The sequence below is a fragment of the Vipera berus genome, assembly GCF_964194415.1.
Source record: "Vipera berus genome assembly, chromosome: 7".
NCBI classification, from domain to species: domain Eukaryota; kingdom Metazoa; phylum Chordata; class Lepidosauria; order Squamata; family Viperidae; genus Vipera; species Vipera berus.
In genome coordinates, this window is record NC_138209.1 from 76871383 (window position 1) to 76890786 (window position 19404).

The 19404-nt window shown below is 48.6% G+C and overlaps 1 protein-coding gene across 1 annotated transcript in view; it reads right to left on the reverse strand.

The window, feature by feature from the left end:
- HTT (huntingtin) overlaps nucleotides 1-19404 on the reverse strand; it is a 118946-nt gene that overhangs the window by 51905 nt on the left and 47637 nt on the right. The window contains exons 22-33 of the mRNA XM_081332918.1: nucleotides 19245-19391; nucleotides 16639-16759; nucleotides 16369-16445; nucleotides 15110-15261; nucleotides 12715-12920; nucleotides 11388-11514; nucleotides 8876-9006; nucleotides 7395-7505; nucleotides 6564-6641; nucleotides 4979-5202; nucleotides 3551-3629; nucleotides 2433-2594 (exon numbers count right to left, since the gene is read on the reverse strand). Of these exons, the coding sequence (XP_081189044.1) occupies nucleotides 2433-2594; nucleotides 3551-3629; nucleotides 4979-5202; nucleotides 6564-6641; nucleotides 7395-7505; nucleotides 8876-9006; nucleotides 11388-11514; nucleotides 12715-12920; nucleotides 15110-15261; nucleotides 16369-16445; nucleotides 16639-16759; nucleotides 19245-19391 (1615 nt within the window). The remainder of the gene's footprint in view (nucleotides 1-2432; nucleotides 2595-3550; nucleotides 3630-4978; nucleotides 5203-6563; nucleotides 6642-7394; nucleotides 7506-8875; nucleotides 9007-11387; nucleotides 11515-12714; nucleotides 12921-15109; nucleotides 15262-16368; nucleotides 16446-16638; nucleotides 16760-19244; nucleotides 19392-19404) is intronic.

Genomic DNA, 19404 nt, shown 5'->3' on the forward strand with positions numbered 1-19404 from the left:
CACTGTTCCCCTGTCATGGTCCGACCATTATCTCCTGCGGCTGGTCTTCCGTTATGCTATCCCCCACTGCTAGGCTGCGGAACCGACCAGGTGGTTCCGCCCCAGGCGCCTAATGGACCCGGAACGGTTCCAGATGGCGCTTGGGTCTATACCCATCGCCCTCACTCACAGCCCAGTTGATGCCTTGGTTGATGCCTGGGATAGGGCGGCCGCTGAGGCACTTGACTGTGTTGTACCCTTGCGACCCCTGACCCGGCGCAGATCCCGTTGGGCTCCATGGTTTTCTGTGGAGCTCCGGGAGATGAAGCGTCGGAGACGGGGTCTAGAGAGCTGTTGGAGATCCACCCGATCCGAATCTGACCGAATGCAGTTAAGAATCTTTATAAGATCTTATCTTGCGGCGATGAGGACGGCGAAGGCTAATTACTTCGCTGCCCTCATTGCGTCCGCAGATAATCGCCCGGCCGCCCTGTTTAGGGTGACTCGCTCCCTTCTTAACCAGGAGGTGAGGGAGGATCCCTTGCAGGGGCGGGCCGAGGAGTTTAGTCATCATCTGACGGACAAAATCGCTCAGATCCGGGCCGGGTTGGCCTCTGACTGGGCGGAGTCTGACGTGGAGGAATCGGACGGTCTTGAGCATGTTATCTGGACTGAGTTCGATCCTGTTTCCCCTGATGATGTGGACAGGATGATGAGGAGGCTGAGCTCCACCACCTGTTTGTTGGACCCGTGCCCCTCCTGGCTGGTTTATGCGGCTCGGGAGGAGACACGAGGCTGGTTCCAGGCAGTAATAACTGCTTCCTTGAAGGAGGGTGTCTTCCCCGCCTCCCTGAAGGAGGCAGTGGTGAGACCCCTCCTCAAGAAGCCTGCCCTGGACCCGGCTGTTTTAAATAACTATCGTCTGGTCTCCAACCTTCGCTTTCTGGCGAAGGTTGTTGAGAGTGTGGTGGTGCATCAGCTTCCTCTGTTCCTGGATGAAGCTGATTATCTGGACCCGTACCAATCGGGTTTCAGGCCTGGGCACAGCACGGAGACGGCATTGGTCGCGCTGGTGAATGATCTCTGGCGGGCTCGGGACAGGGGTTGTTCCTCTGTCCTAGTCCTATTAGATCTCTCAGTGGCTTTCGATACCATCAACCATGGTATCCTACTGCGGCGTCTCAGGGGGTTGGGAGTGGGAGGCACTGTTTTGCGGTGGTTCTCCTCCTATCTCCTGGACCGCTCGCAGTCGGTGTTGACGGGAGGGCAGAGGTCCGCCCCGAGGCCTCTCGTTTCTGGAGTTCCTCAGGGGTTGGTTCTCTCGCCCCTCCTGTTCAACATCTATATGAAGCCGCTGGGCGAGATCATTCGTGGTTTTGGGGTGGGGTATCATCAGTACGCTGATGATACCCAACTTTTTTTCTCCACCCCGAACCAACCCAGCGATGCCCTCGCCGTGATGGCCCGTTGCCTGGAAGCGGTCCGGGTCTGGATGGGGAGAAACAGGCTTCGTCTCAATCCTGCCAAGACTGAGTGGCTGTGCATACCGGCATCTCGGGTCAACCAGACTATTCCATCTCTAACGATGGGGGGTGAGGTGTTACCCCCCGTTGATAGGGCTCGCAACTTGGGCGTCCTCCTGGATTCGCGGCTCAATTTTGAAGATCATATAGGAGCCGTGACCAGGGGGGCTTTTGCCCAGGTTTGCCTGGTGCGCCAGCTGCGACCCTACCTGGACCGAGATGCCCTACGCACAGTCACCCATGCGCTCGTGACCTCCCGTTTAGACTACTGCAACGCTCTCTACATGGGGCTGCCCTTGAGGACCACCCGGAGGCTTCAGCTGGTGCAGAATGCGGCCGCGCGAGTCGTGATGGGGGTCCCCCGATACTCCCATGTAACACCTCTACTCCGCGAGCTGCATTGGCTTCCGGTTGCCCTTCGGGTGAGATTCAAGGTGCTGGTGATGACCTATAAAGCCCTAAATGGCGAGGGTCCGGGATATCTGAGGGAACACCTGCTGCCAGCATCAAGCTCCCTTCGGCCAGTGCGCTCCCACAGGGAGGGTCTTCTCAGGGTGCTGCCGGTAAAAGATTGCCGGCGGGTAACACCCAGGGGTAGGGCCTTCTCAGTGGGCCAGCCTGCCCTTTGGAACCAGCTGCCCGCGGAGCTTAGGACTGCCCCCGACCTCCGCTCATTCCGCCGGGACCTGAAGACCTGGCTTTTCGAGCTCTCTGGCCCAGGCTGAGAATTTTTTAATTTTTAATTTTAACTGGGGTTTTTATTTTCTCTCAGGGTTTCATTTAATCTTTTTTAATTGTTTTAACTTTTGTATGGATTTTCTTTTAAATACCCTGTAAACCGCCCTGAGTCCTTCGGGAAAGGGCGGTATATAAATCTAAATAAATAAATAAATAAATAAATAAATAATTATTATTATTATTATTACTCACTTGGTCAGAGTCCAGAAGACAGTAGTTGACCCGCAGTTGAACAAGCTGAGCAAGAAGGTCCAAGACTTGCCGTTGCAGTTGTACTGATGTGGTGGTTGTGTATTGCTTGAGCGCTTTGATGACCAGCGGTTCAAAGAGACGGATGTGGTTGTGAATGATATTCTAAGGGGAAAAGAAAAGGGCGGTGACTCAGTGGAACACCGGGCGAAAAGAAAGCCGTGGAAGAATGGCCTCCCACCTTTGCGGCCCCATTTCGGGACACCCCCCCCTGCAAATGACTCCACACCGTAAGAACAGCTGAAGGGCAAGATCTCATGCAGGGATGAGCCCAATGCCGGGCTGTGGCCTTTTGGCCACCAGGCTGCGTGAATAGCTGGCCAGTGCTCAGGCGAGTGTGCGTACGCTCGCCACCCCTCGCGCTAGCATTGCCACAAGCGTCACGCAGGTGTAATGCTGCTACATCACGCAGGTGCTAGCATCGCTCCGAGCGTTGCCTGGGTGCATTGCTTGCAGCACACGCACGCAGTCACATTTGCGTCTGCGCGTGCACGCATAAAGGCAATTGCCCCTGCCTTTCCCACCAGGTTGCCAACTGAGAAAGATTGGGGACTCTTGAACTAATGGACTCAGGGGAAGCTGTGCAAAGAACTCTCTATCTTTAAAGTAGCCTTGTTCTTTTTAAAAAAAACCTCTTACACAAGTAGTCCGGAAGACAAAGATTTCCTACAAGTTGTTGAATCCTGCAAGGGATTCCAGATGGCAGATCCTGCTAAAATCGGAGGAAACCCTTTCAGGTGGGGGACACCCAGAGGAGATACAGAAACTCTACCCTCAGTTGCACGGACAACACTGAGTGGTGAGATTCACAGTAACTTATTTCAGGACTCAAGGCAGGTGGGTGGAGGGGGGGCCTCCAAACCTGGCAATTTTAAGGCTTTTGAGCTTCAACTCCCAGAATCCCCCAGCTGGCAGAGCTGGGAGGTGAAGTCCACAAGTCTTCAAGTTGCCAAGTTCGGAGAGCCCTGGTCTATGGTTAAAGAAAAATACCCTGCCCCAGATAAATATTCAACATGTTTCTCTTACAGTATTTTTTTTAAAAAATGTGCTTTGTGTTGTACCTTGTCAGCCCGGTGCTTAGCCGTATTTGTGGCGCCAGTTTTCACTTGCGCAGAAACCTTTTGCAATATGTCAAACCAGCTATAAGAGCAAATATTAACACAGGGTTAGGATTTAGAGTCAACGATTCACACAACAACAACAACAAAACCTTTGTAACTGAACCTGAGCTAACACAAGCAGCTTCGGGCAGGCGTGAGACAAGGTTGTTCGTTCAAAAATGACACAATTTATTTATTTATTTATTTATTTTAATCCCATTTATATCCCGCCCTTCTCCGAAGACTCAGGGCGGCTTACAATTTAAGCACAAACCAATGTGCTTAGCAATAGCCTTCATTCTATGCATATGCCTGCTTATTAGGGCTTTTGCCCCCAAGTGGCATTATTACAAAGTCAGCTTAATTGCCCCCAACAATCTGGGTCCTCATTTTACCTACCTGGGAAGGACGGAAGGCTGAGTCAACCTTGAGCCTGGTGGGATGCGAACCTGCACTAATTGCAGGCAGCTGGTGTTACTTAAGGAGGCATTAGCCCACTGCGCCACCAAGGCTCTATTTGGGATTATGCCTGGTTTCATTTATTTTTATTTATACTTCTTAACTAACCATCCATCTCCCTTGCTTTTACCATTTGAACATATCCCAGCAAAAAGCATGGCAACGACTGTGTTAATAATCACTGCCGTTTTTTCCTTTTATTTTATTTAGTATACTACCAACGAATCGCGCCACCTTAGAAACAGATTAAATAAATAAATGCAACAGGTTCTGCACGACAGACTTGGATGTGCTTTTAAAATGAATGCAAAAGTAAAGTAGCATTTGTGTACCACCTTCCCCAAAAACCTCTAGATAGCTTAAATCTCTTTGGATAAAAACATCCATAAAACCTATCATCATCCCAGTTATCTTAAAAGTCTAGCATGGTGAACAGATTTTCCAATTTTAATTTTTGGCTCCCCCAAAAAAGGGATCCTTTTATTTTCAAAACAGAGAATAATTTGGTAGCTGCTTTTTTTTTGCATACGTTAAAGTTTAACTGGCTCAGATTCTAACAAAGAAGATTTTTTTTCCCAATAACTAACCAGCAATTCTGACTGCCAGGCCAGACTATGCAAAGCCTAATAAGCAAGAGCGATTTGTTGTTACTTCTAACAAATGGCTAATTGAGACTTTTAAGACATCCTGCACTTTGTCCAACCTGTTAGGTTAGGCAACTTTGAGACATGTGGACTTCAACTGTCTGGGGAATTCTGGGAGTTGTAGTCCACCTGTCTTAAAAGCTGTCAAGCTTGGACACCACCCCCCCCCCTTTTTTTTAAAGCACTGCAATACTTAGGCGTCTATTTCTCCTGCCTTTAGAGTTCAGTAATTCTAGACAGGATGGCAAACTGGTCACCGGTTTGGAAGGATAAAAGTGCCTCCTACCCCGAGGTGTCCCGTTCCTGCTCGGCCTGCATCATATTCCGCAAACTGGCATCGGCGAGGGCCTGGGTGAATTGGGTGTAGGGGGCCATGAAGCAGCAGTGGTAAAGGCCCGGCCTTAAGTTGGAGGAGCCCAAGCGCTGGCATTTGCCCTGAGCTCGGCAAGCGTTGGAAGACCAGCTGTCGAACTGAGAGGCCAGGTTAGTGCCAAACAAGGTCTTCAGTAACTGTTGGAAGCGGGAAGAAGCAGCTTTGTGAGAGTATGGAAAATCACAGTGATGCTAAACCAAAAAGAGAATGGAGGAGGAGGAGGAGGAGGAGGAGGAGGAGGAGGAGGGCGGCGGCCTTAAGCTCTGCCATTAGGAGAGATGGATGGGACCGGAGCCCGCACCAGCTGGAGATCTTGAAAGGGGAGACTCTGCACCCTCTTTTGGTCCTTGCCCTCCTCCATCCAACTGACTTTCTGCTTATTTATTTGATTGCTGAATGGCCCAAGGGCCCGCAATGTGACTTATGTTGCTCCAGAACAAACGATAACACGCAGAGTTCAAGAATGTCTCCTTAGGAAATTTTAAGGCAGCCGGGAGGATCTTATCACAGCCATACCAGAAGCAGTTAGAAGCTTAGCTTCCTTACGATAGCCAATTAAAACATCTATCCCGTTGCAATTCTAGGGCTCCGTATTATGGGATTTTATTATGGTTTTATCTTAATTTAATATATTATCTCCTATACTGCATTGTCAACATACACACATGATTTCTCTCTCTCTCTCTCTCTCTCTCTCTCTCTCTCTCTCTCTCTCTCTCTCTCTCTCTCTCTCTCTCACACACACACACACACACACACACACACAGCATTTTGAAGTGAGGTTTCGGTCAGACCAGGGGTAGGCAACCTTGGCTCTTTTATGACTCGTGGACTTCAACTCCCAGAATTCCTGAGCCAGCCATCCTAGCTCAAGAATTCTGGGAGTTGAAGTCCACAAGTCATGAAGGGGCCAAAGTTTCCCCCATGCTGGCTCAGGAATTCTGGGAGTTGAAGTCCACCAGTCATGAAGGGGCCAAATTTTCCCCCATGCTGGCTCAGGAATTCTGGGAGTTGAAGTCCACCAGTCATGAAGGGGCCAAATTTTCCCCCATGCTGGCTCAGGAATTCTGGGAGTTGAAGTCCACCAGTCATGAAGGGGCCAAAGTTTCCCCCGTGCTGGCTCAGGAATTCTGGGAGCGCTATCTTGGCATTAGATAAGGGTCAACGGAATTCAGGAAGGGTTGGATTAGGCCAGGGGTAGGCAACCTTGGCTCATTTATGACTTGTGGACTTCAACTCCCAGAATTCCTGAGCCAGCATGGCTCAGCTTGGAAACCTCTCCCTTTCCCCTCAGCATGGCTGGCTGAGGAATTCTGGGAGTTGAAGTCCACGAGTCACAAAAGAGCCAAGGTTGCCTACCCCTGGGTCAGACAGTTGTGTCAAATTTGGGTTCAAATCTACACTGGGAGGGATTAAAGTAATGCAATGCAGCTGACTGAAGGAAGAACTCTTCTCCGAGAAAGACGCAAGGGGAGACATTTTAAAGATTCTTTGTTACCTGCTGAACACACACCGTCGCCATGACTGGTTCTTTGTTGAAACAGGATTTCAGGTAACACAGAATTTCTTCCACATACTAAAAAACAGAAAGGCAGAATTAGGCATTGCCCAAACAAGCACTGAGCATGCTGCAGTAGCAAACGAATAATTAAGAATACAAAGTTCCATGAAGAAATACAACTTTTCTTGGCAGGCTGTGCACATTCCGCAGAAGGCAAACGTGTTTGGCATTTTTTAGGCCCCATGAAGCTCTTAATTCTTATCACTCAATCACAATAGTGTTGATAAGCATCAATTAGTTTTTAGATGTTTTTAATTTGTTTTTATAAATAATTCAAGGCGGTTAACGCTCCTTCCTATTTTCCCTGCAACAAGCCTGTGAGCTGAGTTCAAAGCTCTAAACCAGGGGTAGGCAACTTTGGCTCTTTGATGACTCGTGGACTTCAACTCCCAGAATTCCTGAGCCAGCCATGCTGAGGGGAAAGGAAGAGGTTTCCAAGCTGAGCCATGCTGGCTCAGGAATTCTGGGAGTTGAAGTCCACGAGTCATAAAAGAGCCAAGCTTGCCTACCCCTGTTCTAAACTAATAAAGTCTACATTAATTAACATTAATTATGTTTTCATATGTTCCTCTAACTAAGGGGTCTTCAGACATGGCCCTTTGATGACTCGTGGACTTCAACTCCCAGAATTCCTCAGCCAGGCACGCTGGCTGAGGTATTCTGGGAGTTGAAGTCCACAAGTCATAAAAGGGCCACGTTTGAAGACGCCTGCTCTAACTGAATTGGCTGAGAGACATTTGAAAACACTGTAAGCCAGCATGAACCCACCTTTCCAATGTCTTGTAGAGTTGCCAGTTCTAAGATCTGAGAGAGAACATCCAAAGCTGATCTCAGGAATGCACCAAACTTTTCATTGACGTTTTGGAGATCGAGTGTGACCTTACCAAATAAAGAAAAAGAAAGACATAGAATTCTTTATTGGCCAAATGTGATTGGACACACAAGGAATTTGTCTCCAGTGCAGAAGCTCTCAGCCAGCCAGCTCAAGGAATTCTGGGAGTTGAGTCCTCAAGTCATAAAATGGCCATGGTTCCCCACCCCTGCTAGCTCAGGAATTCAGGGAATTGAAGTCAACAGGTCATAAAGGGGCTGTAGATCCTGTGGTGGGATTCAAATATGTGGACAACCAGTTCTCTGTGTGGATGCCACTTCTGGAAGTCCATTCTGGGCCTGGGCAACAAAAAATTAGCTACCGGTTCTGCGAACTGGCTGAATCCCACCACTGTGTAGTTCCCACCTCTGCCTTAGAACCTGGGTCTTGCATATTAAAATGGCGGGCTCAGGAATTCTGGGAGTTGAAGTCCACAAGCCATAAAAGGGGACCGTAGTTCCCCACCTCTGCCTTAGAACCTGGGTCTTACATATTAAAATGGCGGGCTCAGGAATTCTGGGAGTTGAAGTCCACAAGCCATAAAAGGGGACCGTAGTTCCCCACCTCTGCCTTAGAACCTGGGTCTTACATATTAAAATGGCGGGCTCAGGAATTCTGGGAGATGAAGTCCACAAGCCATAAAAGGGGACCATAGTTCCCCACCTCTGCCTTAGAACTTGGGTCTTACATATTAAAATGGCGGGCTCAGGAATTCTGGGAGATGAAGTCCACAAGCCATAAAAGGGGACCGTAGTTCCCCACCTCTGCCTTAGAACTTGCATCTTACATATTAAAATGGCGGGCTCAGGAATTCTGGGAGTTGAAGTCCACAAGCCATAAAAGGGGACCGTAGTTCCCCACCTCTGCCTTAGAACTTGGGTCTTACATATTAAAATGGCGGGCTCTGGAATTCTGGGAGATGAAGTCCACAAGCCATAAAAGGGGACCGTAGTTCCCCACCTCTGGCTTAGAACCTCATATATTAAAATAAAGCCAAAAAAAAGCAATAGCAGAAATCACATGAAGTGACCTTATAGAAAAGCACAGAGGTCTTCTTCTCCCTGCAAACTTGGAAAACCTACGGGTGACGGAGAGGCCCAATGGCGAGTGACCTAATTTAACAACACAATCTTAGCTAGTAAGGCATGTTTCTGACAGCTGGCAAAAAGAAAGAAAGACTCCTTAATTTCTATCCAAAACTACAGAAAAGGCAGTTTGCAAGTCAAACCAAAGCAGGGCAGAGAGCGGACTCCAGATTATACAAAACACAAAAAGCATCAGCGCTACGAGTCAACGCCCGGCACTTCCTAGCCAAGATCTAAGGAATTCGTAACGCTGCGGCATGGATTGCTCAGGAAATGTGCTGGGATACAAATACCTTATAGTTGGCGTAGGTTGCCTTCAGAACGTCGTAGAGCTTGAGATAGGATGGGAGATGATAGAAGTGACCCAACGTGGAGGATGATTTACTTGGAGGAGCGGGGCTGGAAATGTCACTTTGCCGGGGAGCTGATAAATCAAGCAAGGAGAGAGAGAAATTCCTTAATAACGTTAACGCTCTTGAGTGTTGTGACTCAGGGCCAGCCTGTGGGTCCGGCAGCCGGCTCAGATGTCTCGGATGACTCAGATGAGGGGGAGGAGGAGTGTGTGGAAGACGAACCGGCTGATGATGGCTTGGAGGCTTCGCAGAGCCCCCAGCCGGGGCCCTCTTCTCAGCTGCGTGAGCCCGATAGTGCGGAGGATGATGACCCACAGCTGGCCCTGTTCAAGGACGCCCGACGCAGGAGGCAGTCGAGCAGGACCAAACAGAGAAAGGCTGTGGGACTCCTCGGGAGGAGGCACAGGGAGGCCACGCCCTGAACTCTAAATAAAAGGAGTGTTTGGGGAAGGGCTGGTTGCTGAAAGCAACCCTTCCGTTTGAGGATTCAAGTTCCAGTGTTTTTGTTTCTTGTTCTGTTATTTGAGTAATAAATCTTGGCAGACGCTTTCCAGCCTTAGACGCTCTCCAGTCTCTACTGTTTGAACAGGGGTTTGCCTTATTGCAAGGCCGGTAGCAGGCTGGTTCAGAACATTGAGCGCTCCTCTCAATACCTCTGTGGATTACGCGCGAAGGAAGTCAGTTCTAGGCAAACTGCGGTCAAACAGACGCCGCAAGCTAACCTCTTTCCCTCTCCTTCTGTTCCAAGGGAGAGCCCAAACTCGGTAGCTAACTTGAAGAGCACGGAGCCGAGGGATCCTGGCTTCTGGGGGCCATGCTTGGAACTGCTTCGCTACATGTGACAGATTAAGATGCCTTAATCATGAGGTCCCCAATCTTTTGGGGCACCAGGAACCAGTTCTGCGGAGAGAGGATTTGCCGCGGACCGGTGGGCACGTGGTTTTGTGTGCTGCCTGCATCCCGCAGATGGGGGCTTTGCTGGTTTGTGCGGACCGGTTACTGTCATGCCACAGCCCGCTCCTGGTCCACGGACCGGGGGATTGGGGACCCTTGATTTAGAGCAGAGGTCCCAAACCTTTTGGGCCCCAGGGACCGGTTCCGCAGGAAGAGGTTTCTCCACGGACTGGAGGGTGCGTGGTTTTGTGTGCTACCTGCATGCCGCGGATGGGGCTTTGCTGGTTTGCGCGGACCGGTTGCTGGCGTGCCGCGGCTCTCTACCGGTCTACGGACCAGGGGTTGGGGACCCCCTGCCTTAATCGTAAACCCCAAAGGAATTTCATCCATGAAACTCATGGGGAGCAGCAGCTGAGGACTGAGCCGGACAGTAATTCACAAAAACTGTCGGGATCAGAAATCAGAAACGTTGAACTTGGGATTTACTAATTAGGGTGAACTGTGGCTACAGAAACGGCGAGTTTACACTACTCGGGAAAAGTAAAAGGTGGAAAGTCGATGTTCATGCTTTATTCTACTGCCACGGAGGAAGTCAGAGGTCAATGCTCTTTTCTCTTTCTCCCCACCCTCCCCCATCTCTTTTTCCCTTTTCCCTCCCGGCTGGGTCCTACTATTAGTTTTTGGTGTTTTATTTTATAATCCAATAAAAAGTTAGTCATACGTAGAAATGTATTCATCTTTTAAGATTCCACAAGAATCCTGGCAGTTATGGCCCCGCCTCTCCGTTTCGATCTTACGTTTGCGTAGAAGAGTTGAACGCACTGTACACAGGGGGGGTGTCTTCAACTTACAGCCACAGTTGAGCCCAACGTTTATGTTGTTAAGTGAGGCATTTGCTAAGTGAGTTTTGACCCGTTTTACGATCTTTCTTGCCACGGCTGTTAAGTGAATCAATGCAGGTCGTTAAGCTAGTCACCCGGTTGTTAAGAGAATCTGGCTTCCCCCGTTGACTTGGCCTGTCCAAAGGGTCGCAAAAGGGGAATCACGTGACTTTGAGATACAGCGACCGTCATAACTACGAGCCAAGAATCAGACAAGTGGAGGTTTTTAAGAAGAGACTGGACAGCCATTTGCCTGAAATGGTATAAGGTTTCCTGCCTGAGCAGGGAGTTGGACTAGATGACCTCCAAGGTCCCTTCCAACTTTATTATTATCATTATTATTATTATTATTATTATTATTATTATTATTATTATTATTATTATTATTATTATTATTATTATTATTATTATTATTAAGTTGGGATTCAAGTTTGGGTTCCATTTTAACTGAATAAAGAGCCTTCCTTAATAATATCTATCTATCTATCTATCTATCTATCTATCTATCTATCTATCTATCATCTATCTATCTATCTATCTATCTATCTATCTATCTATCTATCTATCTATCTCTATATCTATGTCTACACCTACATCTGACTAAATCTATATCTATAATCTAATCTATCTATCTATTAAAAAAAATCATTTAGACTTTATCACATCATTCTCCAAACCTGGGCTGTTTTGACTGGTCTTTTTAGGACTTATGGCTGCCGTGGCTTGTTCTGCAACGTCTTTTTCTTTCCCTTTGCGACGGATTGGACTCAGCGAAGGTGTGTTGGTTAGAGACGGTAACGTGGCCTAGAGGAAAAAAAATAATAATTAAAAAAATCCTTCTCGCCATTCCCTTCAGGCGGGGCAAAGTTTGGAAGTGGGGGGGGCGTGCCCCACCCCCGGAGGTTTTTAAGAAGAGATTGGACAATCGTTTGTCTGAAGTGGTTTAGGGTTTCCTGCCTAAGCAGGGGGTTAGACTAGAAGACCTCCAAGGCCCCTTCCCACTGTGTTACTCTGTTACTCTGCAAACGTACACTAAATCAGGGGTCCCCAACCTCCGGGCCGTGGACAGCAGCGGGCCGTGGCATGCCAGCAACCAGTCCACGCAAACAAGCAAAGCCCCATCCGCGGTGGCAGTGCCGCATCGCACAGGCATCGTTGCCACACACCTTGCGCGGGGGATGGCAGCGCCACGAGCGGCAGTGGCACGCCACACAAAGGTGGCGGCATTGCTACAAATGTGCAGGTGGCGGTAGCGTCACGGGCTGCAGGTGGGCCGTGGCGCAATCCTTGCATGGAGGGGGTTGGCGGTGCAATCCTCGTGCCGGGGCGGCATCACTGTGGGCCACAGCGCGAGCCCGCACTGGTGGTAGCATCACCACGAGCCTGGCAGTGCCACAATCCTCACACAGGCCCCGCATGTCGCTGAGAGCCTCGCGCACATGCTCGCAGCCCTGTTTGTGTGGTGCACATGCTCACAGGCTGTTTGTACGCACGTGTGGCTGCATTCACGTTTGGGCATGCGTGCGTAAGGCGCCTGCCCTTCCCTCTCCCACCAGGCCGCCAATCCAAGCCGGCCTGGTCTAATGGGTTTGGGGTATTTTATTTAGTAATGTTTAATTATTGTAATGGGCTAGTTCTATTTAATCTTATTTTTTTAACTTTTGTACATTGTATTTTTATTGTATTTTTATTGCCCTGTACACCGCCCTGTCCTTCGGGAGAAGGGCGGTATAGAAATTAAATTAATAATAATAATAATAATCCAAAAAGGTCGGAGACCCCTGTCCTAATTCACAGAAGAGGTCAGGTGAAGAGCGATGCTTCTGGTGTTCACGGCCAAACGATGCATAATTGGAGTGGATGAATTTCAAGTGCTGGGAATGAGCAGGGGGACCCCAAACGGTCGCTAAACGAACAGTTGTGAAGTCGAGGATTATCCGAAACAAAGTCTTACGCTCCCCCTTACCTCAAAACAAGCCAACAACGTCCAGGCAACAAACGTACCTTTAGTGTCGGGCCGGGAACGGCATCGTCCAGAATGTGGGAGCAAATATTGATGACCTTCAGCAAATGGGAAAAGAGGTGGTTGACCATCAGGGCGAGCGTCTGGTCAGCCAGGGCCGCCCACGAATCCTCCTGCTTAGCGGCGGCAACGCTCGCTTCGTCCTCGCTGTGCGTCCAAGGGTTTTGCAGCGATTTGGAAGCGCTGGCTGAAAGCACGACAAGCGTTGGAAAATAAAAAACTAGAGATGGCTGAATTGTTTTGATTAAAGAAAAGAAGGACTTTCGTTTTTACGTGGAGAGTGGGGTTTTGTGCTGGAGGTGGGGAGGGGGGAAAAATGAAAACTTTGATTTTGGGTTTGAATAATTAGGTTGCTATAGAAATGGCTAGTGTGTGATCAGAGAAGATGCTACAGGTAGATGTCATCAGACAGATAAGCAGTATAGTATTTTTGTAACATAGGAAATGCGACAACATTGGGATGGTGTGTCTAAGTGGAAAGCCTGGATATAGGATGGATGTGTGTGTGTGTGTGTGTGTGTGTGTGTGTGTGTGTGTGTGTGTGAATTTTTTGGATTGCTAACAAAGAATTAAAGGGAAACTGATATGATCATTTCAAACTTATTTGTTCTCATCAGTCAGCTATACCCTTCTGAGATTCGAACCTGGGCCGATTGCACCTTAGGCAATTGTTCTAACCTTTAGGCCTCTGGCTCTTTCTCGCTTTGTTAGCTGAGAAGCAAGGGAGATATGTGTTAAGTGTTTGTTAAGGTTAGGCTGAAACAGGAAATAAGATATGTCCCATGTTTGGGGCCTAGCAAGGTACTCTAAATACTTAACACACACACACACACACACACAAACACACACATATATATATATATACACATAATAAGTAAAGTAAGGTAAAGTTTCCCCCGCACATGCGTGCTAGTCGTTTCCGACTCTAGGGGCCAGTGCTCATCTCCGTTTCAAAGCCGAAGAGCCAGCGCTTGTCCGAGGACGTCTCCGTGGTCATGTGGCCGGCATGACTAGACGCCAAAGGCGCACGGAACGCTGTTACCTTCCCACCGTAGTGGTCCCTATTTTTCTACTTGCATTTTTACGTGCTTTCGAACTGCTAGGTTGGCAGAAGCTGGGACGAGTAACAGGCGCTCATTCTGTTACGCAGTACTCGGGATTCGACCCGCCAAACTGCCGACCTTCCGATCGACAAGCTCAGCGTCCTAACCCACTGAGCCACCGCGTCCCTTATATATACACATACATACATACATATACATACATACATACATACATACATACATATATATATATATATGCTTCCTTTTTCTGGTTATTTGGCTGTAACTTTTCATAAAACACAGATAACGGAACAAACTTTGTTGCATTACACTCGACTAAATTATCTTTCCATTGATATATAATTTTATGGTATTACTCTAAAAAAAAGTAGTGTTGTTAGCCATCAAACCTGAAAAATACACTTTTCCCAAAAGGTTTCCACAATTTTGGGCCACTACTGTATAGACTTGAAGCCTTTGAACTACGGTGCTGGAGAAGACTCCTGTGAGTCCCTTGGACTGCCAGGCGATCAAACCGGTCGGTCCTAGAGGAGATCAACCCTGACTGCTCTTTAGAAGGCCAGATCCTGAAGCTAAAACTCAAGTACTTTGGCCACCTAATGAGAAGGAAGGACTCACTGGAGAAGAGCCTAATGCTGGGAAAGATCGAGGGCAATAGAAGAAGGGGACGACAGAGAATGAGGTGGCTGGATGGAGTCACTGAAGCAGTAGGCGTGAGCTTAGATGGACTCCAGAAGATGGTAGAGGACAGGAAGGCCTGGAGGAACGTTGTCCATGGGGTCACGATGGGTCGGACACGACTTTGCAACTAACAACAACATATCTATATATCTATATCTATATCTATATCTATATCTATATCTATACCTATATCTATATCTATATCTATATCTATATCTATATCTATATCTATATATCTATATCTATCTATCTATCTATCTATCTATCTATCTATCTATCTATCTATCTATCTATCTATCTATCTATATATATGTCTATCTATATCTATATCTCATTGGCCACCTAATGAGAAGGAAGGACTCGCTGGAGAAGAGCCTCATGCTGGGAAAGGTTGAGGGCAAGAGAAGAAGAATGGGACGACAGAGAATGAGGTGGCTGGACGGAGTCACTGAAGCAGGAGGCGTGAGCTTAAATGGACTCCAGAAGATGGTAGAGGACAGGAAGGCCTGGAGGAACGTGGTCCATGGGGTCGCGATGGGTCGGACACGACTTCACAACTAACAACACTGTATAGACAGATAAGGCTCCCCAGGGTTCAACACCTGCGAGTGAAGATGAATTGTTCTCTTACCTGCCAGCAAGTTGCCAGCCAGGACCAAAGCATCTTGGTGAGCGGAGAGATCCAGAGGGAACGAAACGGAGGAAAGGAGAGACAGCAGCAATCCCACCATCCCGACCGTGCTCTTCTCCTGAGGCTCTTCCATGCCTCCCGGGAGAGAAAAACTGGAATTCGAGTTTTAACATGATCAGTTTCCACCACCGGAGGAATAAAACGCTGGCACGGAGCAAATGCAACGTAGTGCAGGCGGGTTTGTTTGCCAAAAGATTATTTGGCATGACTTAACATTCACCCCACAAGCGGGGGGGGGGGGTGTGCACTCACTATCCTGCTTGCGTGAGGTTTGGGGTTAGGCAAGACTCCACAGGGACTTCCTGTTGTGATTCTGTGTCAGCCTGTGCTCCCAGCAGCTGAGTCTGAGGGATCTGAGGAGGAGGAGGAGGAGGGGTTTGGAGAGCCTTCGGTGTCAGAGGGAGGCTCTGATGCACTGTAGGACTCTCAGCCTGGCCCCTCCAGTCGTGTTCCTCATGAGGCTCAGCTGTGTGAGGAGGAGGGGTCGGACTCAGAGGAGTCACAGCTGAATCTGTTCAGAGATGCTAGAAGCAGAAGGCAATCCAGCAGAGCAGAGAAAATCAATGAGGCAACTCAGTGAGAGGAGGAGAAGGCAGTGAGAAGCCACGCCTTGGGACTGATGATAAAAGGGGAAGGTGTGGGTGGGGCTGGTTGCTGAAGGCAACCGTTCGGAAACATTCACAGAGAATCCTGGTCTGTTCTTGCTAATCTGTTTCGACTCTTGTTTGTTGACTCTTGTTGGATGTTTGGAATCATGTATTTCTGGTTGAAGAAAATATTCTGCTGCTTTTTTGTTTGAAAGACTTTATCATTTGGAACTGTAAATAAATTTGGGTTGGGTTTTTTCCAGCCTATTGATTGTTAAAAGGAAAAAGGGGTTGTCCCTGACACACAAACAGGGCCGGTCGTAGGCTGGAACAGAACACTCCCCCCCCCACAAAATAAATTGTTCTTATGGGACACACCAGGGCCTCCCACCCCAGGGGACAAAAGAGAATTCATCGGGCTGGGCCAAACTTGAAGTGTGGAAGGGGATCAAAAAGAGCTGGTCATACATGCTTTGTAGATTATTGTCCTCCCATCAGCACCAGAATGCCCCAGCCAGCATGGGAGTGGAAGGCTGCCAAGGCTGGAGACCCCTGCTCTGGACCCCCCCCCCACCCTTTCCAGGAAGGGAACGCTAACCAGCTGCAACTTACCCACAATGCCATCCCACGTTCCAGGTGCAAACCGGAAACGATGAGGACAAAACACACAAGGCTTCGCAGCAGCCAAACTGGGAACCGCAAGGGAGGAAAAATATGAGGATCAGCAAGAAGAGGGAAATGTGGGAGAGACGCAGCGCGGGGCGCTGCTTTGGTAGATAAACGGGCGTAGTTGAGATGGAAGAAAGGACAAGTCTTAAATAAAAAAAAAGCACAACTGGTAAAAATCCGGGACGTCAAAAAGGATCCAGGATCAAAACTCACCGTCAGAGATCGTGAAGGCGAGGTTGTCAACGCGTGGGATACTGCCGAGATCACTCTGGAAAGATTGTTCTCCACCATGACGTCTGCTGGACTTTGCATCAGATTGTACCCTCTGTATGTTCTAGAACAACACGGACGCAGGTCATTAAAACTTTTCTTACCAAACGTTCATCGGGGCTGGTTAAGGAGGAAAAGGACATTTAACATCTAACATTTAAAGGTAAAGGTAAAGGTTCCCCCGCACATGCGTGCTAGTCGTTTCCGACTCTAGGGGCCGGTGCTCATCTCCGTTTCAAAGCCAAAGAGCCAGCGCTTGTCCGAGGACGTCTCTGTGGTCATGTGGCCGGCATGACTAGACGCCAAAGGCGCACGGAACGCTGTTACCTTCCCACCGTACTGGTCCCTATTTTTCTACTTGCATTTTTACGTGCTTTCGAACTGCTAGGTTGGCAGAAGCTGGGATGAGTAACAGGCGCTCACTCTGCTACGCGGCACTCGGGATTCGACCCGCCAAACTGCCGACCTTCTGATCGACAAGCTCAGCGCCCTAACCCACTGAGCCACCGCGTCTAACATTTACATCCCTTCTAATGGAGGCTTTATTTGACCTGAAGAGGAGCTTCCGTTTAATCAGAACAGAGCTGGAAGGGACCTTGGAGGTCATCTAGTCCAACCCCCTGCTCAAGCAGGAGACCCTGTACAATTTCAGACAAGGGGCTGTCTAGTCTCTTCCTAAAAAATCTCCAGTGATGAAGCACCTACAACTTCTGGAGGCAAAGTTGTTCCACTGTTTAATTATCCTCGCTGTCAGGAACTTTCTTCTTAGTTCCCGGTTGCTTCTCTGCTTAGGTAAGTTCCATCCGTTGCTTCTTGTCCTGCCTTCTGGTGCTTTGGAAAATAAGTGGACCCCCTCCTCCTCTTTGGGGCAGCCCCTCAAATACTGGAAGGGATGCGGTGGCTCAGTGGGTTAGGACGCTGAGCTTGTCGATCAGAAGGTCGGCAGTTTGGCGGGTCGAATCCTGAGCGCCGCGTAGCAGAGTGAGCGCCTGTTACTCGTCCCAGCTTCTGCCAACCTAGCAGTTCGAAAGCAGGTAAAAACGCAAGTAGAAAAATAGGGACCATTACGGTGGGAAGATAACAGCGTTCCATGCGCCTTTGGTGTCTAGTCATGCTGGCCACATGACCACGGAGACGTCCTCGGACAAGCGCTGGCTCTTCGGCTTTGAAACGGAGATGAGCACCGGCCCCTAGAGTCGGAAACGACCAGCACACATGTGCGGGGGAACCTTTACCTTTACCTTTTTACCTCAAATACTGGAAGACTGCTATCATGTCCCCGCTAGTCCTTCTCTTCTCTAGACTGGCCAAACCCAAATCCTGCAACCGTTCTTTGTATGTTTTAGTCCCCAGGCCTTTAATCAACTTTTGCCAAAGTCTCAACATCTTTTTTCTAATGGGGTGACCAAAATTGGATGCAATATTCCAGGTGTGGCCTTAGTAAGGCTTTATAAAGAGGTACTAATCCTTCGTGTGATTTTGATTCTATGCCTCTGATTACACAACCCAGGACTATATTCACTTTTTTGGCTACTGCCGCACACGGCTGGCTCGTGTTTAACTGATAGTCCACTCAGACTCCAAGGTCCCGCTCAGTTTGCGGCTGGAAACCTAATTTGTCAAGTTATTCAGCCGTTAAACTCCAGCAATTACAAGAATGCAAGTTAAACCCAAAGGTCCTTTTTTAGGAAGCAACTGGACTTTCTGGTTTTTCCTTTGAAGACGTTTTGCTTCTCATCCCAGAAGCTTCTTCAGCTCTGACTGGATGGTGGGGAAAATGGTAGAATTTATACTCCTTGCAGACAGCTGGTCATTTGCATCCTTTTAAAGAGTCCTTGAGGCCACCTGGAGGTTTATCTGTGTCCTCAGTGATGCTTTTTCAACTGGACTGTCTTGCTTTTCTTTGAAGACATTTCGCTTCTCATCCCAGAAGCTTCTTCAGCTCTGACTGGATGGTAGGGAATGGAAAGATTTATACTTCTTGCAGACCGCTGGTCATTTGCCTTCTTTTAGAGTCGCTGAGGCCACTTGGAGGTTTGCCTGTGTCCTGAAGGTCACCTGAGTGGTGCAAATGGGTGTGGAGCCTTCTTGGAACTGCTGAAAGGACTGTGACCTACAACACAGTCCTTTCAGCTGTTCCAAGAAGGCTCCACACCCATTTGCACCAATCAGGTGACCCTGAGGACACAGGTAAACCTCCAAGGGGCCTCAACGACTGCCTAAAAAAAAGGCAAATGACCAGTTTTCTGCAAGGAGTATAAATCCTCCCATTCCCCGCCATCCAGTCAGAGCTGAAGAATCTTCTGGGATGAAAAGCAAAACGTCTTCAAAGGAAAAAGAAGAAACTCCGGTTGCCTCTTGAAAAAAGCACCTTTGGGACAACCCTGACCTGGATGACGGAGAATCTCCGTGGACAAAGCAAGCTAAACTCGACGACAGATTTATCCGAAGTCAAAAGGAAGAGGTGAGTAATAACAGAAGGCTCTCCTCACCGATTTAAAGGAACGTTACCGAACGAGGCATTTGTTCCCTGCTAAAGGGAGCTCTACCTGGTGATGGTGCTCACGGCGAACTGGGAAGCTGGTGGTGTTTCATGCATCAAGAGCTTCAGGTAGACGCTGCTTTGCTCCTTCGCCAGAGCCACGACTGGATCAGCTTGCCCGGCGTCGCAACTGTAGAACAGTTTTGGAACCAGCCTGTGAGAAATAA